Source organism: Myotis myotis, unplaced genomic scaffold, assembly GCF_014108235.1.
Source record: "Myotis myotis isolate mMyoMyo1 unplaced genomic scaffold, mMyoMyo1.p scaffold_m19_p_3, whole genome shotgun sequence".
NCBI classification, from domain to species: Eukaryota; Metazoa; Chordata; class Mammalia; order Chiroptera; family Vespertilionidae; genus Myotis; species Myotis myotis.
The window spans coordinates 195,214,555-195,242,036 of record NW_023416335.1 but is presented as its reverse complement, the minus strand read 5'-3'; the positions used below and the strand labels follow the sequence as shown (position 1 = coordinate 195,242,036).

Below are 27,482 nucleotides of genomic sequence, written 5' to 3'. Positions count from 1 at the left end.
ATTATTATCTATTTAATTTTAATAATATGTATATTGTCAGATTCATTGCTCCCATTATTCCTCTCCTTTTTGTATTTCCCTATCTTGGGATTTCTGTTCTGAGCCACTGTCATTTGATAGAGTAGTTCCTTAAGTGTTTTCCTCAGATAAGTACACAGGCAGAATACTTTTTAAATGCCTGCACTTCTGAAAATATTTATTTTGCCCTGAGAAATGAAGGATATCTTTCCTGGTTATTAATTTTTAGACCCTCAGGACTCTACAAATGTTGCTCCATCTTAACTTCTAGTGTTGCTGATAAAAAAAAAAAAAAGTTGTAAGCTAATTAATTATTTTCCATTGCAAATAACCTATTCTTCGAGTCTCAAAACTTCAAGATTTGTCCTTATCCTTGGACTTCCGGCATTTCACCAGCATATGACTACACATATGTTCTTACATTTATCCTGCCTCGGACTCAGGGGCCTATTACTTCTCCATTTGTTCCTTTTTACCACCAAAACTCCTTTCATTTCACATTATGACTTTGGAATTTATCTCTAAACAATTCAGTACTGCATTTTCAGGTATTTGGTGAGCTTGCAGATTTGACTCAAGAAATACCATAACCATAATCTGTTTAATTTTTATTAAAAAATTAAATTTGTTTAATTTTAAACAGAACTTTAAACAAATTCAAATTTGTTTGTTCATTGCGAGAGATTCTTGTTTTGTGTTTTGATCATCTAATGGCACCACCTTGAAAGTTTTCTTCCTTTCTTTGTTTTGTTGTTGTTTTTAAATCATCTCTGGTCTTTTCCAACATGGTGTGAGTAGATAACACAATTATTTTAGTACCTGGTTTGCTCTTTCCCTTTGGGGTTCTAAGTTTCCTTTAGTGAGTTATTACTTTTCTCATCCTGCTTATGGCTTATGTTCCCTCAGCATCTACCCAACCAGGTCAGAGGTCTCTCCAACAGTGTAAATCAGTGAGTGATGGAAAGAATATGATTTTCTGCTTCTGAGGTCAGGCCATGAACAGCTGCAAATCATGACTTCTTTGCTAAGGTAGAGGTTAGAGGTGTCTCTGTTGCTTCAGTTCTGTAGAAGCAAACTTTAGTCCTAACCAAAGTAATGCGCCAAATCAGTCCCCCCCAAGCAGTATTCTTCCAGATCCCTGACCAAATCAGAAAGGCCCTGTGAGGACCACATAAAACAGGCAGGTAGAAACAGCCCTTCTTTGAGGAGATTCACTGGATTCAGTCAACCAAACCTTTGAAGAAGCACACAATGCTTGTTTTTGAGCCAAGCAATGAATATAAGGAAGCAACCTCTCTGCCTCTTGTCTCTTGGTTCTTTCTGGTTTCCAAAATGCATGAGGTCCCATATAATGCCTTCTTTTCATCCCCCTCCTCCCCAAGATACACCCTCCATGCTTTACCAACTGTCATGCCTAGGCTACCTTTGATCTAAAATGCTTTCTGGGTATTATTTTTTTAAAGTAATTCTTATAAAAGTAGCTTCACTTTCTAAATCATTACTGCTCCTAAATTTTATGACACAAGACAAAGAATAAGATAAATACCTTTGTTGTGTAGTAGAGACAACAAGCTATCATGTGCTGTATGCTTTCATAACTTGCCATATGTTTCTTTGAGTGGATGACATTTGGTAGTCCTTGCAAAACCACCAAACACTTTATCAAGATCTAAAAAATAGAAATGCAATGGTTTGTTGAAAAATATTATCCTTACACATTATAAAATGCTCTATTCAAATCATGCAAGTTTTAAGGCATTAAATTTTATTGTTATCAATAATGATTGATAAATTGTTTATCAAGTATAGGGGAATGTACTTCGAAAGAAAATTGGTATGTTCAATTTTCAGATCAGTCTCTCATCTAAAGTAACTTAAAAACCTGTGGGGAGAATAAAATAAGTACATGAATAACTATAAAACAAAGCATATTTTATCAAGTGCCATAAAAGATATAGACAGAATGTTACATGGGTATAAGAAACACTAAGCTCATATCCAGGCATAGGAGGTCCTTTAAAAACCATATGGAGAAAGATATACCATATTAAACATATACTGATACCAGGTACTTGGAATACTAGTTTCCTTCAAAATTAAAACCAAACATTCATATCCCAGGAAAACAATTAATTCTGATGTTTACTTCTATTCTCCTTGCTTCATACTATAAGTAATACTACCATCAGAAAAGTTGAATTGAGATTGCATCAATCTATTCTTTATTCAGATTATCTCAAAGGAAAAATTAATATGTTAATTTCTTCAAACTACCATTCCAACAATAGTATTACTATTGTCACAGTACACTTAACACGTTTTTTAAATGCTTCTTTACTCCCTTCCACCATCACCCTCTCCTGCCCTACCAGATCATATCCCCAAATCATGTTAACATTAAGTTGTGTAATTTTCTCCTGCCTCAAATAATTGTGTGTGTGTGTGTGTGTGTGTGTGTGTAAATACTAAATGTACATAATAAGAGGGTTGATGTTAGGTTACAAAATAGGACTTATACACGCTTTTGTGAACTGTGCATTTCTCCTTCAACTATGTCTTGTGAAAAAAATCCCTCCAAGTCTACATGTTTAGCTGCAATTCATTATATAGTATTTCTAATGCTGCATAATTATTTACTGTGGATCAATCATAATTTAGTCAGCCACTTCCAGAATCTCCATGTTGCAGTTTTAGAATTGAGATTTTGCAATGTGGCCATCCTCCTGCTACTTCACTTTCTCTTTGTCTCCAGTTTTATGGCCACCTCCAAGAGTGCCACAATAAATACCCTTATACAGGCTCAGTTTCCAGTAGGAGAGGCAATTGAGGCGCCAGCTTTGAGATGATAACCAGTGAGGATGAGGTACCGTCCTCCAGGGCGTAGTAAACATTCTAAGTCAATGACAATTATGTGATACTGGGTGCCCAGCAGGTAGAACACATGGATCCAGGAATGAAGGGGTGAAACTTGGAGAAGCATCTCACCAACTGGTGATTTTATCCTATGGGATAAATTACTAGTAGATGGATTGCTGTCAGGTATACTTGTTTTTAACTTTAATTAAAATTAGATTTAGTTTCATTAAAATTAGATTGCTTTACCAAATCCAATGCCTATAACAATTCACATTCCCCCCATTAATGAATGAGAATGTCTTTGCCCCACATCTTCACTAGCAATAGGAGTTACAGATCTTTTCCATCCTGCCACTGATATGAGATTGTTCATTTAATGTGCACATATATGAATAATCAGAGTCTGGGCAGCTTTCATATGTCTCTCAGCCATGTGGATTTGCTTTTCTGATAAACTACCTATTTGTATCCTGTGCCCAGTTTTCTGTTATAATAGGGTCAATTTGTAAGACTTTTTGTTATGTATGCTTATCCTTCATCAGTGTTAGATATATTTTTTCCAAATCCATAAACTTTGTACTACCTTTATTATGGTCCCTTTTTTCACACATAGATTGCTGTACATACAGTCAAATATGTCTTTTTTCTTGTTGTTTCTAAGCGTTCTGTCTTGCTTAGAAATGGTTCCCCAACCCTGGATTACACAGGTAGTCTCTTGGGATTTCTTTGTCATATTTTTTGCTTTGGTCTGTATTTACAATCTCGATATTATTAATATGGCACAAATAGAATCAAATTCAACTTTCTTTCAAATGAACATCTAGGTGTTTCACTACAACTTACTAAAAACATCCACTCTCTTTCCACTAAATTGGGATGCCAATTCTGCCATACATTACATTCTCATACATACTGAGGCCTACTTCTAGAATCTTCTTTCTGTTCCACTCACCTTTTCCTATTCTAAACAATGCACTCCATTCCTCGGTTTTCCCTCACAGCAATAAGCATTCTGAGCTGTAGCTAAAAGAATCGTGAGTCAGTAGGATCCTAAAAGATGACAGTGGACTATCCTGAACTCAACCAGCCTGAGCCCCAATCAAACTGCCGTTCCTAATGTGGATTCTTTGCTAGAGCACATTACAAGGCATGCATTGATATGATTAATGTTTTCTTTTCCACTCTCTAGGAAAGAAGTACTAGACGTTCCCATTCACACTGGACAGATAAGAATATACATTTAGAGTCTTGCCCCAGAGCAATGATAACTCTCCTACCTTCTGACATAATATTTTATGAAAGGATATGAACTTTCTGGGTGATTCTCAACACAAAACCTTAGACCACTCTATTAGTAACATTATGTCAATCAGACCTAATGAGCAAGAAATGGCAAGTGCACTAAAGACCTGAATACGATGCGTACCCTCCGAGGGTAGAAATAAACCCTATGGAGAGTCAGGGCCTGACACATTAAGTAACTATCTGGGAGATGCTGAGACAGCCCTCCAAAGTAAGTCTGACATCTGGCATCTCTCATCTCTTAAACAGAGAAGGCAATGACAGGTAGACACCTTTGGATTCAGGAGGAAAAATATTCTACACTTGAAAATACTGCTTCAGACTGTCAAACCTCAGAGGGAAGGTAGGGGAGGGTGGGAGTAAGGGGGAGAGATCAACCAAAGGACTTATATGCTAGCATATAGGCCTAAACAATGGACACAGACAACAGGGGGGTGAGGGCAGGAGTGGGGGGTGGGGGGTAATGTGGGGATAAGGACACATATGTAATAACTTAATCAATAAAAAAAAGAAAATACTGCTTCAATCCATTTACAAGTGACATGAAAGGCTGCCAACTATTAGTCTAGATCAGTAATGGCGAACCTTTTGAGCTCGGCGTGTTAGCATTTTGAAAAACCTGGTGCTGTGTCACATATAGAAATTTTTTGATATTTGCAACCATAGTAAAACAAAGACTTATATTTTTGATATTTATTTTATATATTTAAATGCCATTTAACAAAGAAAAATCAACCAAAAAAATGAGTTCGTGTGTCACCTCTGACACACGTGTCATAGGTTTGCCATCACTGGTCTAGATGTTGGATTTTGGAGGCATACCTCTTGAGCAGCTGAACTACTAGATGTGGGGAATTCAGGAGGAGGAGGCATGTCTATACTCCAGTAGAGGCACTCCGAGGTGAATATTTGTTAACTTCTTTAAGATCTCTGATTAATTTCCTCAATAGTGAATGTCCAATTTTTACACTTTGTGTAAGTTCACGGACATCATCTTGGCTCTCAAAATCTGAGCCAATGATAATGATGACAATGATGGTGATGATGAGTAACTTTATGCACCATCAGCAGTAAAATCTTTCTTCTTTCCTTATTTCCCTTTCCTAGGAAGAATTCTAAAATAGTCCCCAAGTCCCTGCCCCTGATGTGTAAGTTTTGTCTAATCCCTCCTCCTGAGTGGAGGAAAGACCTGTGAAGGTGATGGTGCAGTCACTCTCATGACTGTATTTCATTATATAAGACTCCTTGGGCATAGCAGAGGAGACTCCCCTGCTGGCCTTGAAGGAGCAAAGTGCCATGTTAGGCAGGAAACTGGTAGTCAGCCTTCAGGAGCCAAGGACCTCCTATCACATAATTGCAAGAAAATGAATTTTTTCAACCACCAGTGAGCTTGGGAGAGGACCCTAAGGCTCAAATGAGATTGCATCCCTGATTTCAGCCTGATAAGACCTTGAGCAGCCTAACTAAACCACATTCAGCTTCCTGGCCCACAGAGACTGTGATAGTAAATGGGTGTTGTTTTAAGTCACTAAGTTATGTGATTTGTTTGGTAGCATGAACAACTAATATAACCCCTTCAGCCAGGGTATCTTCTAACTTCTCCATCACTGAGACATCAAGCATGTTTTCTTGGGTCATCCGCCAATTTTTCTCCAAGATGATAGCTTTAACCATTGCTTTGAATAAATACTATTGCTTCTAACATTACAAGAACACAAAAATTGAAATGAAATTTAAAAACCTGGAAAAGTATTTAAATATAGACAGCACTAGGGCTGAATATTTTCAAAGAAACACATTTTAAGTCCTTATTTATGTCTGCCCAGACATATCATTTAAATTATTTAAATGTTTTTCAGTTAACTCATGACAATTCATAAAATACTTGTTATTTGTACTTTATAAGAGATACATTGTTTTTTCTTTTCCAAAATGCACTGTTGAGTTGCCTTTGTAAAAATACCCTTATCTGGGGGGAGAAGAGGAAGAAATGCCCTTACCTGTATGACAGGTACCAAAACAATATTGTGATAGATTATAGGAGCAAGGAGGCCATAACATTGAGTCACAGATTGAAGAGAATAACTGGAATCATTTAGGTAGTTGCTAAGTTCCAATGCCACTAACACTCTCTCACATTCAATTAGTCTAGCAATCTGTAAAGAAACAGGTATTGTTACACAAATTAATTATCAGGTACTTCACTAATGTGTCTAAGGAAAACAAAGGTAGGAAATATGATCCCTATGGCTTAACAGGATGAAAAATCTAAATTCAGGAACAACACTAACTCCCAAATAATGCTAAACAAGGATAACACAGTTTTAGAATTAAACTTCAGAATTTTTTGTAAAACAATACAAATACCACTAGTCACAGAAAAAGAACCAATCTTTGTAACTGGTAAGATAAAATCTTGGCTATGTTTTAATGTAAGAAAAAACACTTGTTGCAAAAGCAAAAATTATAATAAATAATAATTAAAATATAATCTCTCTGTAATATTGCCCCCACTTGATTAACAGAGTCCCATTTCCCTTCTGAATTTGTGAGAAAATAGCAAAGTTTCAGTAGAGCACACTAATCTCCTGTTATAATTCTCCTACATAAGTAAAAATGATAGTAAAATGTGAAGATAGGCTTTTGTGATTAAATGACACTTAAAAATAATAAGAATCTTATCTTACTCTGCCTTTCCCTTTCCTGAGGAAGATTTCATTATTTTGCTATGTATATACATACAAGATTATGTACAAATAAAACTGTATGAGTGGCAACCAGAAATTTCCATACAACAAATTATTACTCAAATACTAGCCTAGCATTCTGAAAATCATTGAAGTACTTCAAAATTGTCTTTCTTTTCAGACTGGATGCTGAAAGAAGAAACTGAATACGATGTATAGTAGGAACAGACTGATGGTTATAAGTACTTGGGCTCTGCAAGACCGTGCACTTCCCTTGGACAAAGAATCATGTTTTTTTCACTTTCATATTCATAAAAACTAGTACAAATTCACACAACAAATTATTGATTAACTAATGAATACGTGCATGGGTAGAAAAGAGCAACTGCAAAAGAACCTAACAGCCAGGCCGGCATGACTCAATGGTTGAGCGTTGGATTATGAACCAGGAGGTCACGGTTTGATTCCCGGTCAGGGCACATGCCCAGGTTGCAAGATCGATCCCTGATAGGAGGCATGCAGAGGCAGCCAATCAATGATGCTCTCACATCACTGATGTTTTTATCTATCCCTCCAACTCTCTTCCTCTCTGAAATCAATAAAAATATATTTTTAAAAAACAGCCTAACCAAAAACAATGGCAAAAGCCTCCATATATCTAAGGTGAAAAAAGTAACTTTAATCTAAAAAGAAAAAAAAAAGTAGGATTGTTATTAAAAGCAAGAGTGTAATCAGGTTGTAGATGTACATAGGACAATGTTTATAAGCTCCCTGAGATTCTACCAATAGGACATAGGTTAAATTCCTGCCTCTGTACAGGAATGCAATGTTATAACTTAAAAAGAATTTGGTAATTTATATGTACCATCATGAAAATATGTCCAAGATATATTATAAAAATGTTTAAAAGTCAAGGTGCAGAATAACAAATGTATATGATCCCATATAAATTGGGGGGAAAAAAGAAAAGATAAACCTGTGAATCCTACATGGACTATCAAACAAATCAGCACAAATACACAAGGGCTCCTCAGTCCATTCGCAAACCAGGACTTACATTCCCCAAAAACATGAAGTTGAGACATCAAGAAACAAATAAAGGAAAACTGACACATTTTTAATCATTTTTAATTCACTTACTTGTTGAGCAGGAAAAATCTCATTGCCTTTGATATTATCACAGAAAAGATTTTCTTCTTTAATTTTAATGTCACTTATTACAAAAATATTTCTGAGAAAAAGGCTTAAGAGGATTGAAGAAGTCTCTGCCAAAATCTCTGAATGTAATCTGCAAAAAGGAGTAAATGACATTACAGGTTTAAATATAAAAATTATTTAGCATGTGAGCTTGCCTTTTTAGAATGATTTGTTCTTAGTATCTAAACAATGATCCCAAGTTGTGGAAGAGCTACTCTGGTACAGTGTTAAGTTAAAAACAAAGACTATCCTTAACAAGTTCACAACTAAAAGAATTAAGCTATCATTGATACATAAAAATAACTATTGTCAAAGCTTTCTGGTTCTGATATATAAAGTTCTATTTTATCAATATAATGAAAACACTATAGATATTCAAGTTTGGGAAATAGACCCATTAATTAATGAACTTTATGAAAATGAGGGCCATTTATAGTAGAATTGGCTGGGGGTGGGGTGGGGTCAAGAGAGAGAAACTTTTGCATTATTCCTAATTATCTTTTCTAAGTTGCAGTCAACAGTGCCAACCATTGGCAAAACTGGGAACTCTACAATCATCCTTCTTTGTTTGCAATATTCCCTCCCTTACCCTTTAGTCTTATTTGGTAGCAAACCCTCCCTTCTAAGATTCCAAGTTTCAGGTTCATCTACTCTCCATACACCCTATTCCTATAAAACAAGAAAGAGTCTAGCATCAGTAATTCACACCTGATGAATGTCTGTTTTACCACTAGGTTAAACTCTAAAATTATCTTTGCCAGGAGAATTTTAGTTCTCCTACTCTCTTTGTCCTCATGCTAACCATCAGAACCTTGACATATGCAGTAAGTCCAGGCTATCACCTCCTCCTGGCTCCCTCTCATTCTCTGCCCAGCTCAGACTCTGATAGTCATGTCAATAGTGGCTTCTGTAGCACTTTAGATTCTGTACCTCATATTTTATGCAATAATCAATTTGCCTGCCCTTGTATAGATGTCACTGTCCAATTTTTCTATTGTTTATTCTCATTCATTCTTTTTTTTTTCATTCAAACTATAATTTTCTGAACACTTACTATGTATAAGACACTATTCTAGGATCTGGGATATAAGGATGAATCAAAAGTGGCCCTTCAACACAAGGAACTGGGCTCTACTACAATTCATGTTATGTGACAGCAACTGAGTCATTAGTGCCTCTCATCAACACTTTCAGTTGTCCTGATGTCACCTTATTCACGTTCCCCACAACAAATGTTCTAAACCCCCTGTTGTCCATTCAATGTGCTCCTATGTCCTTCTGGCTCTAGCATAGTATCATCATCATCTGCATCTTCTTGTATCTTCAGTCTCTCCCTCTCTACTGACTCCCTTCTTTCTACCTTCCAAAATCCTTTCCTTAAGCTTGCCCTCCCCCTCAAGCTTCTTCCCACTTTCCTCTTCTCTTTACCACCAAACTTCACATGAGTAGTCTGCCTGCTACAATTCTCCATTTTCATTTATTCCTCAGTCAATTGCAAAAGTTTTCTGTCCCATCATAGCACAAAAAATCACTATCTTAAACTCCACAATGGCCTCCTAATTGCCAACTCTAAAAGCCTCTTCTTAGCCCTAACTGGTTTGGCTCAGTGAACAGAGCATCAGCCTGCAGACTGAAGGGTCCCAGTTCAATTTCAGTCAAGGGCACTTGCCCAGGTTGCTGGCTTGATCCCCAGTAGGAGGCTGCTGGCTTGATCCCCAGTAGGGGGCATGCAGAAAGCAGCCAACCAATGATTCTCTCTCATCATTGATGTTTCTATTTCTCTCTCCTTCTTCCTTCCTCTCTGAAATCAATAAAAATATCTTTAAAAAATAAATAAATAAAAGTTTTTTCTTAGTTTACATCCTACTCTGTCTCTCTGTAGTGTTCTATTATGCAGCTGCTCTACTTGACCTTGCACTTAGCATTCAGTACTGCTGGCGTGTTCCTCCATGGTGATGCTCTCACTGCCCTTGGCAGTATACTTTACCAAACTTTCACCTCCTGGTCTGCTTCTTTCTAATAGCCTCCCTTGGTGCCATTTCTGCTTCTGTCTCTTAAATGTGTGCACACCCAGGGTGAAAATTCCAGCTCTCTATTTTTCAGCTAAATAGTCATCCCCTGTCAAAATTTCAATGATGACCTCAATGAAAATTTCTAAATCTTCAGCTCTAGCCCTGACCTCTCTCCTTAGATGTCAGCACTAAATATCCAACTACCTACCTGATATCTCATATCTACAAAGATGTCCTGCTAGAAAACTAAACTCAAAATATTTTAAATCATATTCATTATCTTCGTCCAAAAACTTGTTCTACCTGTCCTATCATGCTCCCTTAGTAAATGTAATAGGCCTCCCAGTCAGGTAACCTTGGAAATCCCAGTCAACTTTCACTCCTTTCTCTCTCTCTTATCCTTACAAGTGACATAAAATATTCTCTTCCTCTTCTAAAAATAATTCCCAAATCCACCCTGCATAGCACCTAGGACATAGTAAATGCTAAGTCTACATTTTTTAATTAAATGTAATTATATCTAGATCTGAATAAGGATCATCAATGTCTTCACTCAACCAGAATTTGCATTTTAAGCTCGTTATCTTTGATTCGGAAGTGAAGGGTTTTGTCTTCTTATTAAAGAAATTTCAGGCATTAACAAGCAGGTGAAGGGGAATGTTGTTTTTCAAACTTGTTGAGACAGCCTGAAATCATACCAATCCTCGTTTCTTAAGCTTCTCTTAAATTTATTTTCTTTTTTAAAAAATATATTTTATCTATTTCAGAGAGGAAGGGAGAGGGAGAGAGAGACAGAAACATCAATGATGAAAGAGAATCATTGCTCAGGTGTCTCCTGCAGACCCGTACTGGGGATTGAGCCCACAACCCGGTCATGTGCCCTGACTAGGTATTGAACCGAGACCTCCTGGTTCATAGGTCAATGATGCTCAACCACTGAGCCATGCTGGCTAGGCAAACTTTGTTCTTTTAAAAAGAAAAAAAAGGGTGTAAAGCAAAGTATGGCCTGTGGCTTTATATGTGGCTTCTACTGGCCTATTTGCAGTTGCTGGTGGTCTAATTCTGAGAGCTCTTCAAGAAAAGAAAAACATTTATACCCTAACAGTCTCCACCCATCAGACTCAAACCTTAACCTGAATTTGACCTTTCTCTGTTATAAAAATTCCTGCCCTAGCTGGTTTGGCTCAGTGGATAGAGCGTAGGTCTGCAGACTGAAGGGTCCCACGTTTGATTCCGATCAAGGGAACATGCCTGAGCTTCAGGCTCAATCCCCAGTAGGGGGCATGCAGGAGGCAGCCAATCAATAATTCTCTCTCATCATTGATGTTTCTATCTCTCTCTCCCTTCATCTCTGAAATCAATAAAAATATATTTTTTAAAAATTCTCAATGCTATTTGTGCTTTATAGTATAATTGACATTACTTTGGTTAGTGTTTGGTATTTTTTTACATAACTTTCATTAACTTATATTCAGAATGCATCCATATGCCTGCAGTGTTTTTTCTGATTCTAACAAAGAAGTTTCTAACAAGGACTCAAGACCTTGAAATGTATATACTTATTAAAAACTGATCAGAAAGTTTTACATGGGCTATCTTAACATGAAATTAAAAATAAATTAATTCTAGGCTTCACACTCAACATTTAATTTCAAAAGGCAAATTAATATTTCGAAGGAGTATTTCTAATTACCTTCTCTGTGTAATAGTCATCATACTGCTTACACAAACCACAGATTGTTCATTGTGAGGTGGTGAAGTGACAAAATAATCCCAGACTGGTGAGAAAACTTTCTTAGCCAATTCATAGTTACCAATCTGATAGGCAACCTACAACAGAAAGCACATTATCTTATGCAATATTTTTATTTGTGAAAAGTACATTTTAAACAAGAGTTCTGCTAGGGTCCTATAACGTACTCATTTCATATACAGTCATTCACATTTGCGGCTCTGGTCTGCAGTGCCACAGTAAGGTAATGATGGCCATCAGCAAGGGAGAAGGACACATTTTGAAATCTCTTTTATTTCTGAATTGCATGGAAATTTGAAACTCTGTAAGGATGTTTCAAATTCTCATAAGCAAAACAAAGATCAGATCTGAGCCAAATTAATTTCATTTCCATCTATCTCAGCAGCGCACTCCATTTATTATAGACACTGTTATAATGAACAATCTGTTCCAAGAGAAACAATCAGATTTCCCAAACCCAAAATATGAAATATACTTCATTCATTTCTGCTTCTGACTGACACTTTCGGAATTTTTGTACAACAAAGGGTTCACAGCTGAAAAGAGTGAAGAATAAAACAGAGATGCTTCCAAGAAGCCATGATATATTTTAAATTTAACACATTCAACTTTAGGCAAAATAACTGCTTTTACTCATATAACCGAAACATTCAGAAGAAAAAAGTCATCAACTTACCTATTTCTTTTGGTAGAATATATTTCTTTAAAGATATTTCTAAATATCATTCTATTTTTTTATGTATAGCAATATGAAATCTCACCACAAGTTATATGCTGCTTCAAGTTCTTAATGGAAGCAGATAAAATATAAAGTATACTAGTAAATTCATTGAATTAAGTATGTAAATGACATGTTGCTAGGTCATATTCCACTCCAGGGAATAATTTACAGAACTAGAACTTTTTAAATCTGCCAGGTCAACATTCAAAATCAACCAACCAATAAACTTTTATGAAGTTTCTACTGTGTGCTAAGCATCATAAAAATAGATTCTTCAAAGCTGAAAATGCTCTCATATTCCATGAAACTGTAATCAAGTTATAGACATAAAACACATGAAATCACAGAAAAATTACAAGTGATAACATAATAGTTGTGGAGGCTTAGAAAAGAAGAAATAAAGACTTCAAGGAGGAGGCAGGGCTTGAGCTGACCCCTAAGAAGAGATAAGGTTCAGATGAGCATAGCTTAGGCAGAATCTGAATAAGGTCCATTAATGGAAATCACCATAGTGCAGTTAGGAGAGAATGGAAAGGCAGGCCAGAATTTGGAGAAAAGTGGGCAATATGATTGGACAGGTAAAGTGGGACATGGTGTCAGAAGGTCTTGAAAATAAGGTAGAAATATTTATTTCTTTTTTATATTTTATTGATTTTTTACAGAGAGGAAGGGAGAGAGATAGAGAGTCAGAAACATCAATGAGAGAGAAACATCCATCAGCTGCCTCCAGCACATCTCCTACTGGGGATGTGCCCGCAACCCAGGTACATGCCCTTGACCGGAATCGAACCTGGGACCTTTCAGTCCGCAGGCCGACACTCTATCCACTGAGCCAAACCGGTTTCGGCAGAAAATAAGGTAGAAATATTTAAAGATGTCATGCATTATTGTATTGACTCCTCACCCCAGCTCTATTAAGTAAGCTCTATTACCATCTACGTATTTCAGATGAGGACAATGGGGCATTGAATAGTTGAATAATTTGTACAGAGCCTGACACTCAGTAAAAACAGTGGAGCAGAGACTTGAAGTGGAAACTGAGTCACTTTTCTGGGCTGCATTGTTCACATTAAGGATTTGGACTAAGTGGTCACTAAAACACCATCTAATTCTAAGATTTCCATGGGAAATAGTAACAGATGATGTATAATGGGGTTGGTGAAACTGTAATTGAATGTCATTTCCTTTTGAAAAATCATGTTATTTATTCAATTAGTGAACACTGTGAAACAAGAAAAGATACTTTGATAAAACTATGGTTTATACAATAACCAGTCTTTGTGGGTTAACAGAGGAGGGCGAGGATATGAGCTTGTTCAAAGATGGTTAACTGGTAGTGATGTGCTGAACAGATGATAGAGGGGATGAGGTTAAAATGAAAAGGCAGCACTAAAGACTGATGTAATTATGAAGTATAGTATAAACTTTGATACATGACCTTCACCTGGCTTCCGGAACACCACACTCTTGATTTTCTTTTCACTACAAAGGCCACATTCCTTTTCAGTTGCCTGCACAAGCTCCTCCTCTTTCCCCCAATCTCTTTATATTGGCAACTCAAGGCTCCAGTCTTTGAACCTCTTCTCTTTTCTGTCTGCACTTATTTTCTTGGTGATATCATCCAGCTCCATGGTTTGGGTACATGACTACTCTCAAATCCCTCTCCTGCCCAAACCTCTGTCTCTCCTAAACTCCAGATTCATACATCTAACTACTCAACAATATCCAACTACTCTCTGAATATCCAATCAGTCTGATAAGTAAGAAATATCTAATAATATCTAATATCTTACCTCAACATGCCCTGAGCTGAATTTCGGATCTTCCCTGCCTCTATCTACACCACCCACGGCCTTCCTCAACTCAGTTCATGTCAACTATATCCTTGCAGTTGGTCAGCTAAATATCTTAGAGTCATCTTTCAGTTTTCTCTTTATATTCGTTCCATCAGGAATTCTTGTTAACTCCTCCTTCAAAACATATCCAGAATCTGGCCACTTCTCATCACATCATCTGCTATCACTCGGGCCAAGCCACCTTCATCTCTCATTGGATTATAGGAATAGAAAGGTCTCTCTGCTTCCACCCTTACCCTCTTATGGTCTATTTCCAGTATAGCAGTCAGTGTGAGCCTTTGAAAATATAAGTCACATTGTATCATGCCACTGCTCAAAACCCTCCATTCCACTCAAAGTAAGAGCCAAAGTTCTTAAAATGGCCTAAAAGTCTTTTCATGATCTACTCCCCTACCCACCCATTCAGCTTTACTTCTCTGACCAATCCTTTACTCTCCATGCATCCCTCTACTCTAGCCATATTGGCCCCCTGGCTATTTATAAAACATACCAGGTGCACTTCTGGATATCTTAGGGCTTTTGCTCTAGCTCCTTCTGCAGAATGCTCTTCTTCCAAGAGTCTTTCCCACACCTCTTTCAAGTCTCTGCTCAAACCTCACTTTCTAAGTGAGGTCTTCCCTGAGCACTTTATTCAACACTGTAATCAACCTTCCATTCCCCCACTTCACATTTCCATTTCCTTTTACCATATTCCACTTTATATTTCCTTAGAACTACCTATTTCCTCTGATAGAAGGACCCAGCAATCGGTTTAACTAGCATTCCTGATCACTGATTCGTGCTCAAGTTTTGAATAACTAGCCTGGAGCAATGCTGGCACAGAGTAAGCACTCAGTAACAAGGTGTTAAATGAATTGAATAATGTGTTGAATGCATCCTTTTCCACAGAAGAGGATACCCCGAGGTTGCACTGTACTATAATACAGTTGACTGGCCCAGAGTGAGTGCCTGACCTAAGCTGAGTGTTTTATAGCCCCCACTTCAAAATAAGATGGATCCCAACCCTAATTTTGGTTCTGAGGTTAAGGCTGATGACCTGGACACACTTGGAGAATTTGAGAGAAAATTTATTACTCACACAAGATTCCCAAGGAGAGTTAGGCAGGCACACACAGGTCTGGGCTGGCTTGGACAAAGCAGAAGAAATGGGTTGGCCCTTGATTAGTGGCTGGGCAGCAGGAATAAGGAAAGTTCCTGCCACCTGGAAGGTTTAAATTTCCTGCTGGCGCCAAAGATAAGGTAGGCCCACAGACCTCCCTATCAGCCTGCCTTACTGTGTGGCCAAAGGAAAAAAGAGGGGTGAGGTTTAAGACCAAGTCAGTGGTCAAACATCAAAAAAGAGGTCAGATTCTTTATTATATTAGGCAAGACAAAGTCTCTCTCCCAGGAATTTGGAATTAAGATTAGGAGGCAGCTCTGTTTACAGCTAAATTTGAGGGATATATAAACATTAATGAAGTGCTATTTTTCCTCCAAAGATAGAGAGGTAAGAAATTAAACCTTTAGAGAAAGAAAAATAAAGCATATTTAGAGGGAACCAAAGGTATGAAACGTAGAGCTCTGCAGCCTTCCCATGGTGTATTCCCCACACCAGGCTGGCTCCCCTACTTACGAAGTCTTAACTGAAACCATAAGTCAAAATTATCTAAACAAGGGTTGTTATATATGTTTCAAAGGAAGAAGAAATGACATCTAGCATAGAACCTGACACAAAACAGACAGTGAATAAATAATTCATCAATAAGCAAATGGGTATAAAACGAGTAGTCATATTTAGAGGATAAGAGGGAAAAGTTGAAATTTCTTACAGAGCTTAAAAGTGGTGTTAACTATCTTTTTTACCTGATAGCTTTTTCTTTTATTTGAATAGTCATAGGCAAAACTCTATTAATCAAATGATATCAATGACTTCATATATGAAGTGAAAAAAAATGTATGAACTTTATTTCCCCTTAGCCTACACCATTGTGTTTACTGACAAAGCATTCATGTCCCAGCATCAAATTCTCCTGCCAACACTGATCATCAAGACCCACTGAACAACACCAAACCCAGGCAGAGAAAAGATGGGAGAGATGTAGGCTCTAGAATAACTGGGCACATGTTAGACATCGAACACATGACTTCCTTGGAACCTGACAGAGTAATAAAAATGCATGAGCTGGTTCAAGTGTCAGGCTTACCATCTGCTACCCAAGTAACCTTGGGTAAATTAACCTCCCTGAGACACCTTTTCTGGAATTAACTGGGACTGGCAGAGGAAGAATCAAATTAATCTCAGGCTCCTCAACTATAAAATGAAAGTGATAATACCCCCTCATAGAGTAATTATAATAAAGGGAATAATGTATTTTTAAATGCTTGTCACACAATAGTTTTTTATATTCCACGTTTCCTTTGTTCAACTAGCCATTGTACCCACTCACTATTGGATTTAATAGTTTAATAATCCTGCAGTATATGGCATTTTGTATATATCCATTTTACAGATAGAGAAATAGAGACCAAGAAATTTGTTTAAAATTCTGCTCACAGATTTCTAATTTTCTATATTTTATATCACATTATCTAGCCATTCCCAACTTAAAGTGGAAGAATAAAAAGAAATGAGGCTTTAAAAAGAGGGAAATTAGAAAATATCCACAGAAAATATATCATTCATATAGATTCCTCAAAACAATTTTTCAAATAGCCTGAATTAAGGGAATACCTACAAAAGATTCACCTGAATTAATTAATGTCTAAAGAATAATGTTGAGCAAAAGTGCAACCTAAAATCGCAAGCCCAAGTTAATAATAGGCAGTAAGTGAAATGTCTCCATAACTTACTATAAGAATATTTATAATATTTTTTAAAGAACAGAACTATCCTGAAATTAAAAACCACTCTCATGAAAATAAATTACAATTCCAAGAGAAAGGTCTATTTTCTTGCTAGAACCTTTAAACTTTTGTAAATAAGGAGATTTACTAAATGAGAAAATTTTGCTTTAGCCACTTAATGTTATGAGGCAGAATGCTCATAAACTGTCATAAACTAACTGAAGTACTGCAAATATGGTATCAATAAAGACACACAGGTCACTGCTTTATGACATTTCTCATTATCTCGGCAGTATAGCTGAGACTTCGTTTTATTAATTTTCAATGAAAGTTCTGCCAAGTGAATCCCAAAGAAGAGTCAAACCACTCCCTGGAGAAAAACTAGGCCTTGAAAAAATATTCTATTCCTCTTTTTGAAATAACTCCATCACTGCAAATTAGGAAATATATCAGATCCCAAAGAAATCAAAACATCAGAAAACTATGAGCCAATATGATGTGCTAAACCAATCCTAGCAACTCTCTCAATTTAATTTTCTTTGAAAAATGATCATATAAAAAGCCACTAAAATCTTCGCTTATAATACTAATCAACTATTAAGAGAAAAAATAGCACAATAGAAATGCAATAAAATTTAGAATAGCCATTATCTCTACAGTCAATAATAGGTTTAAAATTAGATGCTTGAGACTTAGGTCAATGAGTCACACTCTTCTTAGCATCCTTTTCACTGGTGACATGCTTTAAGTCAGGTAACCATTTCAGCAAAAATGTTAATTCATGAATATATCCACAACTAAAAACAACAATAATAATTATTAAGTGCCTACTGTGTGACAAATGCTCTGGTTAAACATCCGGCATGAATAGCTCCACTTAATACTCATATTCGCTTTAGGAGGTAGCTACTATTATCATTCCAACTTCACAGATGAAGATTATTTGTCCACTATCACGTGGCTAGTGCGAGAAGCTTGAATTTAAACTCAGGTCTGCCTGTCCCTATTAACTCAGAAATTTCACTTCTATAAATCTATCCTAAGAAAGTAATCATGAATACAGCAAAGGTTTATATAAAAAGATGTGCATCACAGCTTTGCTTATAACAGCAAAGGACTGGAAGGTCTTTAAATTTGTCCAACAATGAAAAATTATTAAACAAGCCACGATCTAGCTATACGAAAGATAATACCATGCAGTTGTTAAAAATTATGTTTTAAAAGAATAATTTAATGGAATGGGAAAATGTCAGTTATATCTTACAATGAAAATATCAGAATATACAATAATATGATTAAAATTACATAGACATAATTCATATGTATGTATGTGCATGTATAACACCCATATCTACACACACAGATGAAAGTATATCTCCTGTTCTCTCCACATTGGCACTACTGACATCTTGAACTGGATAATTCTTTTTTTATATATATTTTATTGATTTTTTACAGAGAGGAAGGGAGAGGGACAGAGAGTTAGAGACATAGTGTGCCCGCAAAAAAGGTGCATGCCCTTGACTGGAATAGAACCTGGAACCCTTCAGTCTGCAGGCCGACGCTCTATCCACTGAGCCAAACCAGTCAGGGCTTGGACTGGATAATTCTTTGTTATTGGGGCCAAGTGCTGTCCTTTACATTGTAGAATGCTTACCAGTATCCCTGGCCTCTACCCACTAGATACCAATAGCACCCCTCTAAATTCTAACAACCCAAAATGTTTCCAGACACTGCAAATGTCCCCTGGGGGCCAAAATTGCCCAGGTTAAGAACTGCTTCTCTGGATGATAGAATAACAGATAACATTTTTTTTTCTTTTTTCATTTCAGTATTTTCCAAAATTTCTAAAATTAATATATATATATATAGATATATATATATATATATATATATATATATATATATATATATATATATATATTCCAGGAAAAACTGTTATTATAAAAAGCAAACTCGTAAGAGAAGGAATTATTCCTGCTTTATGAGATTAAATTGCAATAATGGAAAACATGTATTACAGGAGCTTTAGAATAGCTGCTGTGATTTTTTCCCCCCATCAGAAATTACTTAATAACTGCTCAATGGAAAAACACGTAAAGAACAAAAATATGAGCAGAAATCTCTTGTACCTGCGTCAGGAACATCCGAGCAGTAACAGCAGAAAGAGGTGGATAAATCAGAATTGGTTTAGTTGTCTCCCCAACAGCATTACCGACAAGCTGCCCGTTAGAAGAATAAGCAGCAATTGCAAAGACATATTTTTCATTGGTTTCCAAACCTTTCACTTCAAAAATGCTTTTACCATCCGCTGGTATCTATTAACAAAAACATTTCCAAGTTATGTATGAAAATTAAAGTAATGTAAATTTAAGTATATAGTTAAGTAAACCTTATATTAAAAAAACCTTTTCATTTACTGTTAGATTTTAGTCAGACTCAAGTTGAAATTAGAGAAATTCACTGAAATGATAATGACTTCAAAAAGGAAAAAACTGTCATTAAATGAGATGTTTGGTAAGATTTCTTGACAATTAGAGGTTTGTTTTGTTTTTATTTTTCATTTGACATACCGCCTCTCCTGAGTTTGGGAGACGATTATTATTTAGTCTCACTTTTCCATGGCTCCCTTCTGCTTTGCAGCCCAAAATGCGGTACCACGACACCTGCCGAGGAGAGAGACAAGCCCAGTATCTATAGTCTGTTTAACAAGGCATTCAATTTCCTTTATCAGGATGTGGCAAAGAAATGAAAATGTAACTATGCAAGTTTTAAAACATGACATCTAGGTTTACAAAAGTACTTAGGTTTAATCTTTTTTTAAAAAGGCAAATATAGGCTAGTTTACCTGGGACTAACAGGATAAAATATTATTCATTATTAATTATTTTAACTACCACTAACTGAGCAGTTCCTACATGCTGAGTATTGCTAGGAAATTTACATATGCTTTCTAATATTCACAACATCACTATAAGTTGGGATTACTATTGTCATTTTGCTTTACAGAAAATGAAGACACAGAGATGTTTAATAACTGGCCCAAGGTCAGAGAGTGTCAGAGAATGGCTCCAAAGATGACTTAATCTTGATGGGGAAAAAGACCAACACTGGAATGATTTTCATATTTTATTTAATAATATATGACAAAAAAGTAAGTGGAAAAAGAAGCAAGATACTATAGTATTTAATGTAAAATATAAAAATACATGTTTAAAAAAGCCTGGAAGAAAATGTTCCTAAATAAGAATAGTGGTAGATTTTGGGTAATAAAGTGGTAAGATTATGGGTAATTTCTTTTCTCCAGTGCATGCATTTTCTGATATCCTTTTGATAATTCTTAAATATAGGTATAAACCAGGGGTCCTCAAACTATGGCCCGCGGGCCACATGCAAATATAAATATTGTATTTGTTCCCGTTTTGTTTTTTTACTTCAAAATAAGATATGTGCAGTGTGCATAGGAATTTGTTCATAGCTTTGTTTTTTTTTAAACTATAGTCCGGCCCTCCAACGGTCTGAGGGACAGTGAACTGGCCCCCCTGTTTAAAAAGTTTGAGGACCCCTGGTATAAACCAAAAATAAAATGCACATTCTACTAAAACAACCAAACTTAAACTTGATTAAATGCCTAGACAATGGCCCTTCTGCCAAAATGTCAAAATAATGGAAATCCTTTATTGCAATGAACTATTCTCACTATAAGGAAAGGGAGCAAGTTGATACCTAGGGACCAGCATTATTAGGAGCCATACTGACCAGGGGTTAAGAACAGAGGAATTGTCATCATTGTGGCATTCCCTTTTCCCCATAGATTCCACCTCACAACATCTCAACTCCTAAATTACAAGGAAACTGGATGACAAGCGAAATGTAAACTTTTCTAAGGAGCAAAGGCTTCTCATAGCTTAGTCTGCCATCTCTTCTTCTGGGTCAACAGAAAACCCTAATTGTGTCTTGTCTGTTCAAGTAGTTCTCAACTCAGACTATGCAGCAGAATCACTTTTTAAAATACGCTTTGTACAGAATCAATCATTTTAAAAAATTACATACACCCAAGCCTGCATAGCCTCAGTGAATAAGAATTTCTGGTGCAGGTGGCCAAACTTTGTGTTTCCAAAAAATTTTTCTCAAGTGATTAAGGAGCCATATACAAAGGCAGGAGAACTCTAAGGACAGAGAGTCCTGAAGGAATTTGGAAGCTGGAGGTTGGGAAAAGAAATCAGACGAATCTCACACAAAAATGAGAAACTAACTTTCCTTGACCGCCCATGCAAAAAAAAAAAAAAAAAAAAAAAAAAAAAATGAACCATTTTTCGTAAAGAGAAAAAAAAGAAAGTTTATGCTTATGATTTAGACCGTTATTGCTCTAAGCTAAGCTCTATTTATCAACCAGAATTTGAAGGGTAAAATTCTCTCTAAAAGCATATTTACAAGCAGGCTTTATATTTTGTTCCACAGATGAAAACATCTTAGTTTATATAATTACTTATAAGAAGCAATGTGTGATTAGAATCTACATAAGAGTAATGATACCATAAACAAATCATCACTAACTTCAGAAGTAAACATGCATAAATAGCATCAGCACTTTCAACTATTAAGACAGATTTTAATGAAACAAATACCTTAACAGTGATTTTGATCAAACAAAAGATGGCTGAATTCTCAAGCCAGAAAATGTATTTAAGCCCACAGCACCATCTAGTGCTGCTCAGTAGGAAGCAGACGGTAATTTCCTAGAGTATATAATTCTGCTAATGTATCACATACATAAACTTAATGTAATGTGGCCCGGCCAGCGTGGCTCAACATTTGAGTGTTGACCTATGAACCAGGAGGTCACAGTTTGATTCCCGGTCAGGGCACATGCCTGGGTTGCGGGGTTGATCCCCAATGTGGGGCGTGCAGGAGGCAGCCGAGCAATGATTCTCTCTCATCAATGATGCTTCTATCTCTATCACCCTCTTCCTTCCTCTCTCAAATCAATAAAATATATATTTTTTTAAAACAAAAAAAAACCTTAATATAAAGTGCTAAGTGCTAAGTCCAACAACTACAAGTCAAATATGGGACTCATGTCTTCCTATTTCTAAGCATTATGAAATAAAATAGTCACTAATTTAAAATGCATAAAAAATAAGATTTTGGTAAAATAAACCAAAACATTTGAAAAACAACAACTAAATCTCTTGGTAAATCATCCAGTCTTAGTTCTGCACTAAATTTCTAAAATCAGTGACTCCCTATTCTTTCAACATATCCAGAAAAATCCAAAGTTGAACCTTAAAATGGCTAGCAATTGGAATAATGCATTTACTATAGCGCAGTTAGACATAAGACAAATGATACTTCTATTCCCCCAATTATAAGGCATTGGGAAGATGCCTTTCTCACTGATGTCCATCTATCATCAGTCTAAAACTCCTCAAAGACTCACTAGACCATGTTTTATTTGTGTTTATTTTTATATCTCAATTACCTTTACACTGCTTGATAGATGATAGATACTCAATGCTCATTGGACAACGTTTATGAAAAAATAAAAATTAAATCATGTAATCATGGTTACATTATTAATTACTTTTAGAAAACTTTACTACATATATTTAATAAGATATGAGGGGAAAAGTTAATATGCCAAGAATATTATATAATACTTCATTTAATTTTCACAGTAAACATATTTTACAAATGAAAGCACAACAAAACATAAAACACCTAAGGAAGTATAGTCAGATTTCCTAGAGAGTCCTACTGCTAGCAGGTGGAGCTGAAATTTTTAAACTTGCATCTGACTTTAAAGCCCATGCCCTTCCCACTATATCAAGTCAATGTAATCTCAAGTGGAAGTCCTAAAAGAATCAAAGACACAACTTTAATTTTTATATAACATCAAAGAGCATGTTGTTGATCATCCAAAAGAGGAAAAGGTAATATTTAAAATATAAATTAGGTAGAACCAAATGTTTGTGAGGAAACTAAAATCTCAAGTTACAGTAATATTTAGGCTGAGTTCCAAGGCATTGAGGATGGAAAAAAGAGCACATTCTTCAATAAATACATAAAAATGTGTGACTTATAATACAGCTGGAATTGTCATTTGTGTGTTTGTATTAAAAGCATCCCCATTTACTTGGAAGAACTTTGGAAAGAACCAGTAAATTCACCATCCCCAAATTCATCTCCATCATTGACTCTGAGAATAACATCTACCCTCTTCAAGTGTCATTCTAGAATGTCAGCATATGACTCTGTCATGGTGATGAAGAGACTTACAAATGCTTCTCTACTGTTTCTCTTTATTATATATGTGGGTACAGCAGGACTATAAAGAGCATAAAGGGAAACAGCATAAAAAGGAAAAGATCATGAAGAAACTAAGTATAATTACTACATTAGAACATTAATCCCAGTGTTCAGTGCTAATAAATAAGACTAGTCAGGCCCTAAAAGCAATAAAAGTATTAATCATTGTAGTCATAAAAGTACTTATGTTGCATTGCCTGATGTAAAGATAGTAGTGGACAACATACCTTAACATCTGAAATAAATGGAGCAGGTTTCAACATCACAGAACAATGAGTTCGGGATAGCAGGATAGGTGGAGGAGGGATTCTGCCTTTCTTTTCTTTTGAACTTTCCATATTTTTCAGATACAAATATTGAGCATTTTGTTCTACTTCAACCTTCTCAATTAAAGAATATGCTTCCTATAATAAGGTGTGAAAACAGAAAAATATATTTCAAGAGCTTTAATTTCACTTATATTTGTAGTAATATTAAACAACACTATCTACACTAATAAAAGAAACATGCAAATTAACCATCACGTGGCCACTCCTCTACACCCACAAGCCACGCCAACCAACCAATCAGGAGTGAGTATGCAAATTTACCCAACTAAGATGGTGGCGGCCACAGAGTTGGAGTGAGCAGGAGGCTTGGGTTGCCCCTGGTGGTGGAGGAAGCCAAGCTTCCCGCCTTCCCTGGCCCCCCTGACCTCCCCTCAAGGAGGCACTGGAAAAAAAAAAAAAAAAAGGAGAATCTGGGAGCTTGGGTCACTGGGGGGTGTGGCCAGCCTGAAAACGGCCCTCAGCCCCTCACCCAGTCTGGCCACACCCCCATGGGGTGAGGGTCCCCGCTGGGGGGCTTGGCCAGGCTGAAAACAGCCATCAGCCCCTCACCCAGGCTGTCCAGGCACCCCAGTGGGGACCCCCACCCTGAAGGGGGTGTGGCCAGCCTGAAAACAGCCCTCAGCCCCTCACCCAGGCTGGCCAGGCACCCCAGCAGGAGCCCCACCCTGATCCAGGACACCAGGGCAAACCAGCCGGCCCCCACCCATGCACCAGGCCTCTATCCTATATAATAAAAGGGTAATATGCAAGCTGACCCTAACAGCAGAATGACTGGGAATGACTGGTCCCTGTGACACACACTGACCACCAGGGGGCAGACGCTCAATGCAGGAGCTGCCCCCTGGTGGTCAGTGCGCTCCCACATGGGGGAGCTCTGCTCAGCCACAAGCCAGGCTGCCAGCTGCCAGCAGAGTGTTGGTGGTGGGAGCCTCTCCCACCTCCTCAGCAGCGCTAAGAATTTCCAACTGCAGCTTAGGCCTGCTCCCCACTGGCAAGTGGACATCCCCCGAGGGCTTCCAGGCTGCCAGAGGGATGTTTGACTGCCAGGGGGAGCGGGCCTAAGCCAGCAGGTGGACATCCCTCGAGGGGTCCCAGACTGTGAGAGGGCATAGGCCGGGCTTAGGGAACCCCCTGAGTGCACAAATTTTTGTGCACCGGGCCTCTAGTCTCGTTATATATAGTTCTTCGAGTCTTGGTGGTATACATATTTCAAGCACTGAATGATTTTGTAGAATGCCGGGAGCCGGTCCATGCTTGCTGTTTCAAGGGACCTGGCATATATGGCATACTGTTCTTAATATGTTTTTGCTCACCTTCTTGGCACTATGTGTTTTAACCAAGGTCTCTGAGAAAGGTTGTTTCCCCAGGTAGGGATTTTCCCCTGAAGTTAGGGAGGGAATAAAACCTCTTAACTAGTGCCAGGTGGGTAATTAATCACTTTAACTATGAACAATCATGCTTAAGCTACATAATCTTTACTCCCTGGAATGGAGATAAGAAACGCCCTAACCTTTGTAATAGAGATTGATAGGATTGAATCAACTGGTATAAATACAGATGTAATAAGACAGCAAGACTCAGAACTTAGAATACAGAACTTAGAATACGGAACCAGGAGAGACAGAACCTAGGCACAGAACCTACACAGAACGTTCTTTAGAGACAGAAGAACTTCGCTGGAGAGAACATGGCAAAAGTTCCTGGACAGAAACTGGCCTCAGAACCTAGAGACAGAACCTAGCGAGAGAACATGGCAAAAGATCCTGGACTGAACCTGACTACAGAAATTGGCAAGAGAACCTGACTAGAACCTGGTAACTGAACCTGGCTGGAGAACCTGGAGAACCTAGCAAGACAACATGGACACAGAACCTGGCTGGAGATCCGAACCAGAATTTTGCTGGAGATCCTGACCAGAACTTGGCTAGAGATCCTGGCTAGGCTGCTGATCAACTGAACGCTGTCTCCGTGTCATTCCTTCTTCGCCGACTCCGTCCACACCTTTGGGGACCCCTGGACCTGCTGGGGCTGGACCCCAGCAGTAGAAATTTTAAAAATAGCTACTAAATAAAGCTAAGTAAAAAAATAGTTATTAAGGCAGTAGTGTCATATATATGTCTAATTTGTTTATCATTATTATTATATATTAATATGAGACATTTCATTTTTTAATCAAATCCTCTGAATATCTATCATCATATTTCATTATTCTTAAAAAGTTCATAATGCAATCATCTACATTTATACTAGTGAACTGTACACCTACTCTTAATGCAACTTGAAATGTAACTCTCAAGCAATGAGACTATTAGTATATGTGGTTTTTAAATGAATATTATTGAGAGTTTCTTCCTATTAGCAAGAAGAAATAAAGCAGTTAAAAACACTTATTCTGTATACCTGAAGGAAAGGCAATCAAAAGAAAGAAGACATGGGAACCAGAAGACCTAAATGATATTCAAAATAAGACTAAATATATCATCAATAATAATACATGTAAATGGGTTAAAATCCTCTTTTGAATTAAATTAAAAGCCAAAAGCACTCTAATTGAGCTCCAAAGCAAAAACCTATGTAAACATTCAAATTCAATGTATGATAGAGAAGAAATAGCCTTTCCAACAGATAGTACTGGGACAATTAGACATCTACATGGACCCCTACATCACACCAAATGCAAATATTAATTCAAAATTAGTTACAGATCCAAGTGTGACAGCCAAAATATTCTTAGAAGAAAATGGAGTAAATCTTCATGACCTAGGATTAAGATTTCATCAAAAATTAAAAGCTTCAAATGATAACATCAAAAAAGTGAAAAGACAATTGACAGAGTGAGACAAAATATTTACAAATCTTACATCTGCTAAGAGGCCTGCATTTGGTATATATAAAGAACTGTTATAAATTCATATAAAACAACAAACAACCCCACTAAAAATGGACAAAGCATTTGAACCAACATTTCTGAATCATAAAGAAATAGAAAATATGAACAGACCAATAACAAGTAAGAAAATGATCAGTAATCAAAAAACCTCCCACTAAAGAAAAACGCAGGACCAGATGGTTTCACGAGTGAATTCTACCAAAAATGTAAAGAATAATTAATGCCAATCCTTCTCAAACTCTTCCAAAACTTGATGAGAAGGGATATTTCCAAAATGACTTTACAAGGTCAGCATTACCCTGGTACCAAAGCCAGAAAAGGATAATACAAGAAAATTACAGACCAATATTCCTGATGAACATAGATGGAAAAATCCTTAACAAAACATTAGCAAACCATATTTAACAGTATATTGAAAGACTCATACACAGTGATTAAGCAGGATTTACTCCTGGGATTCAAAGATGGGTCAATATAAATATGATTCAAATCAATAAATGCAATACGCCACATTAACAAAATGAAAAAAAATATCATTTCAGTAGAGCCCAAACAGAATTTGACAAAATTCAGCATCCTGTTATAATAAAACTTCTCAACAAATTGCATACAAAAGAACATACCTCACCGAAACCGGTTTGGCTCAGTGGATAGAGCATCGGCCTGTGGACTGAAAGGCCCCAGGTTCGATTCCGGTCAAGGGCATTTACCTGGGTTGCGGGCACATCC

At 36.9% G+C, this 27,482-nt stretch overlaps 1 protein-coding gene across 1 annotated transcript in view; it reads right to left on the bottom strand.

Annotated features, from left to right (window-relative positions):
• The window catches only part of CFAP54 (cilia and flagella associated protein 54), a 252,382-nt gene that overhangs the window by 157,485 nt on the left and 67,415 nt on the right, over positions 1–27,482 (bottom strand). Inside the window, exons 20-26 of the mRNA XM_036301177.1 lie at positions 23,762–23,938; positions 19,799–19,891; positions 19,358–19,543; positions 11,766–11,902; positions 8,004–8,151; positions 6,177–6,332; positions 1,565–1,687 (exon numbers count right to left, since the gene is read on the bottom strand). Coding sequence (XP_036157070.1) covers positions 1,565–1,687; positions 6,177–6,332; positions 8,004–8,151; positions 11,766–11,902; positions 19,358–19,543; positions 19,799–19,891; positions 23,762–23,938 — 1,020 coding nt within the window. The remainder of the gene's footprint in view (positions 1–1,564; positions 1,688–6,176; positions 6,333–8,003; positions 8,152–11,765; positions 11,903–19,357; positions 19,544–19,798; positions 19,892–23,761; positions 23,939–27,482) is intronic.